This window comes from Asparagus officinalis, chromosome 8, assembly GCF_001876935.1.
Source record: "Asparagus officinalis chromosome 8, Aspof.V1, whole genome shotgun sequence".
Lineage (NCBI taxonomy): Eukaryota > Viridiplantae > Streptophyta > Magnoliopsida > Asparagales > Asparagaceae > Asparagus > Asparagus officinalis.
This window is the reverse complement of record NC_033801.1, coordinates 118,335,509-118,339,436: the sequence shown is the minus strand read 5'-3', so window position 1 is coordinate 118,339,436 and position 3,928 is coordinate 118,335,509. Positions and strand designations below refer to the sequence as shown.

The 3,928-nt window shown below is 35.3% G+C and overlaps 1 protein-coding gene across 1 annotated transcript in view; it reads right to left on the bottom strand.

The window, feature by feature from the left end:
- The window catches only part of LOC109819969 (protein ZINC INDUCED FACILITATOR-LIKE 1-like), an 8,225-nt gene continuing 4,683 nt past the window's right edge, over positions 387 to 3,928 (bottom strand). The window contains exons 9-17 of the mRNA XM_020385985.1: positions 3,812 to 3,887; positions 3,427 to 3,615; positions 2,845 to 2,932; positions 2,670 to 2,755; positions 2,473 to 2,580; positions 2,327 to 2,371; positions 2,154 to 2,242; positions 1,753 to 1,796; positions 387 to 937 (exon numbers count right to left, since the gene is read on the bottom strand). Of these exons, the coding sequence (XP_020241574.1) occupies positions 849 to 937; positions 1,753 to 1,796; positions 2,154 to 2,242; positions 2,327 to 2,371; positions 2,473 to 2,580; positions 2,670 to 2,755; positions 2,845 to 2,932; positions 3,427 to 3,615; positions 3,812 to 3,887 (814 nt within the window). The 3' untranslated portion in view covers positions 387 to 848. The remainder of the gene's footprint in view (positions 938 to 1,752; positions 1,797 to 2,153; positions 2,243 to 2,326; positions 2,372 to 2,472; positions 2,581 to 2,669; positions 2,756 to 2,844; positions 2,933 to 3,426; positions 3,616 to 3,811; positions 3,888 to 3,928) is intronic.

The following is a 3,928-nucleotide window of genomic DNA, read 5'->3' as shown; positions in this document are numbered from 1 at the left end:
AGGAGCTCGACGAGGGCGCGGTCGAGAGGGCTGAGGAGTGCGGGATTGGGCCTTGACGCGCTCGAAAAAGAAAGGGGGGGAATGGAGGGGAACGGAGAGAGGAAGAAAGGGGGGAATGGAGGGGAACGGAGAGAGGAGGGTAGTCTGGCGGCTAGGGTTTGCTCGGTCTCCCAAGCTCTGATACCATGTGGTTTTTTGGGTGAAATTAGGGTTACCCAATCTCATAGAGAGGTACCCCTTTTATAGAAGTGCACTCTTACAGATAGGTCCTTACAATATTAACTAATTACTATCTAAATAACTCAACAATTCACATTAAAAACAATGCTTTTATTGTTGGTATTAACCATCTACGTAAAACAAGTCAATTACTTCATTGCAATACATATAAAATTTATTTGGCCAAAAGACCACTTTATTCAAGAGAAAATAGAGAGCCTTAAGTATATTACCACAACCTTGTCTAAATACGAACGAGGAGAGGATAATTATACCAAGAGCATAGAAACTCAAATGTTTGCAGATAATCTCAATGCTAGCATTTCATTGACCGAAAATGCTTGCCAAAGGAAGACCAGCGATAACGACAACAGTGATGATACAATTGATGATAATGGTTGATTGCCTTACTGAATCAAAAATAAGTAATACACTGATGTACACAACAGATGGAAAAATTTCGCTTGAAGGTCAGTACTCTGAGCTCTGAGGGGGGGAAATGGAGCAAAATGGTACAGCAGTTCACTGGCCCTGGGCTTGCGTTTAATTAAGCATGTTTCAGTTGAATCTTCATTTCTTCATCTTGTTGATCTCTATAGTATATGTTATATATTGTGCTGATATTAGTCTCAACTATTTGTTACTAGAAAGGGTCTGAAGGTCATGATGAAGCCGAGTAACTGTATGAGATTCAATATGAAGAAGACCATTTGATCGCCTGCAGAAGCAATGAACATGTTATATATGAAAAGCTCGCAAGATCATCCAATGCAAAAATGAAATCGATATCCCTAGGTCATATTCTATGGCGTTATGATAACATAGTTTTTGGGAGGATCTTTCCTTGCAATTAGTTGGTTATATGCATGAACCTAAGAGCATATTCTTCTGAAAGTTCTTTTCCTGCAAGTTAGTTGGCTAGATATCTGCAGTACAAAAGATGCATGCTTTTTTTTTCTTTACTTGCAAATTAGTTGGGTATTATTTGTGGCAAGTCCTCCAAATAAAATCAGTAATTGATTACCATTCAAAGCCTTATTCAGAACTACTACTCTCCTTTTTTTCACCAATATTGTGTTTGTACGATTTAAACTTCCCACATCGTGTTTCCACTATCTACTCCCATTTGGCTCAATTGAACTTTATCACTGTTAGATTTATCACTGTTAGAAATGAAACAAGTACAACGACGTTGTCATCCTCAAAGATAGTGGATTTGCGTCCAAATTCAACAAGCTTCTGAATGAAGGTTCAGAGTAAAATATCCCACAAATATTTACAAGTATCAGATTAAGATTCATCTAGCAGACGATTTAATGTTGAATCTAAATACCTTCTAAAAACTTCTTACATGCTCATAAAAAATAAGCGGGTCACTAGCTATTGATAATTATCTGCAAGAATTGACTAATTAAGATAATTCTACCAGTGGGTACTGGGGAATGTAGATACCAGTTATCCAGTTTATAGTACCCAATGATAAAATACAACAAGCTTCCTCAAATTAACTACAAAGTCGAGATTAAGTTATACCTGGTAAGAAAGCAGAATTTTGTCGCCTTTGTGCCCATGAAAATCTGCGACAGTGGTCAAAAGTTTCATTATTATATAGTTAAATAAAATAGACCAAAAAAAGCCATTTCAAACAGCATTATTAACAAAATAAAAATAAGTTAAAAACAGAGCTTCAGTTAAGTCTTCGGAAATTGTTAAACAGTGACTGTCAAGTTACAGGACGCTTACTTTTCAGGAATTGTTAACCATGTTGTTAACTAAGTGAAATTATCCTAATGATTCAGGTTTCAGAACAGCTTACTTTTCAGGAATTGCTAACCAAATTGTTAACTAAGTGAAATAATCCTAATGATTCAACTTTTTATGAATTGGTAACCATAACAGTAAAAATTAGAATACACCAAAGAAATAATACTTACATAGCACCTGCAGCCGCTGGAGCCACGGATTTGAAGAAAGACATTGCAGTCATTGAAATACCATTTGCAGCTCCTCTTTGATGTTGAGGCTATAATTTGTAACAGTAACTATTATCAGTAAACAACTTTTATGCAATAAGCTATTACGCATAGTGAGATGATGAGAAAATTACCACCGCATTATTTTGCAAAATGAATGTCCCTGTAATGATAGTTGTCTGTTGACATGAATAGGGCCAGTTTAAATAATCAAAATTTTGAAATTAACATTTCTAAATGTATTAATATAGTATAGTGAAACTCTTCAATTTGTACTCACAGAGAGAACACTCTTCAATAAGGATGCAGAATTCACTACTATTGTAAGCACAAGTCCTGATAAATTTGCCATAAAGGGGTAACATGCAAGTAATGGTATGCTTAGAACCTGCACATTGACAGCATTTTTACCTCAGAAAGAACACAAATATCAAATAAAATGTCAAAAGATAAAGAGAGATAAAAACTAATTTATACCGCTGCAATGCGTGCTAAATTTATGGGGCCCAGGATTCTCTCTGCTGGTGGATAAAGAAATATTTGAGACACTAGAAGACTGAAACCTACAAGTCAACAGTTTACCTTCAGAAATTAACATACATGGATAAACTAGACTGCTTTAAGATGGATTAGTATTTACAGTTTTACATACCTGAAATTGCAAGAATCTCACCAACATTCTCAGACGAAAAACTTAATCCTCCAAACTTTCTGTCACTCTCAGCCCATAGAGAAAATATCTGAAGTTTTAAATTAGGTTAGTAAATAAAACTAAAAATGATGAAATAAACAGGTCAATGGAAGAGCATAAGATGAAAACAGTCTCTCTTATGGAACCCCTCTGTTGGTTTCCCTCTAGGATACATCTCAAGGAAAAAAGAAGTAAAAAGTTGAGTAGGTAAAAATAAATTGACCAGGAGTTCTTTCAAAAAAAATGACCAGGAATTAGAACAGGCTGCAAGTTTATTATCGGATGCAAATAGTTGCAGCCTAGTATTTCTATCAGAATTATGACATGAGCTTGCCTGCAGTATTCATAACTTTAAGACCAGCCTTGTGAATTTTTTGTGATGAAGACCATCCAGACTAAATCTCTCAAGTTAGATATTCAACATTTGTGTCTTAGTTTTTACACTCAACGCTACTACTAAATAATGCAGATCCTCCAATTAATATGTATTAAGCGCATCGACAGAGAACATTTAGAAAGATATGGTAAAAATAAGAATTTTACCTCACTATAAGCCATGTTGTGAAAGGAGAAAACACAATATACGATGATAGATGACATTAGTGGCCAATTCAGAAGAAGGTTTTCCTTATGAGGTGGAAATCTTCCTTCAGCTTCTTCGTCCTTCTCTCTCATAGTAGAATCAATTTTTGCATCTGCTGTTCTGTTTTCAGGATGATTGTGCAATGTTTCCTGCATAACATTGTACCAATTAAACCAAACTAGAGACAAATTTTAATTCATCATCTGACAATCATTTACATACACCCATCCAATGCACCAAATAAGGATATGAGTTTGGAATTCAAGACATATTAATGTGTACCAAGGAGAAAAGTAGCATGCATACAAAATAAGAAAAACAATATTGAAATGGGATTGTACTTACCGGAAGCCAATAACATGCTATAAGTACTCCAAAGGCAAAGAGTGATATACACACGCAAGGCAAGAAGTAAGGGAACCTATAGTATGAAGGTTTGGCAAAAATGAGCATAATAACAAG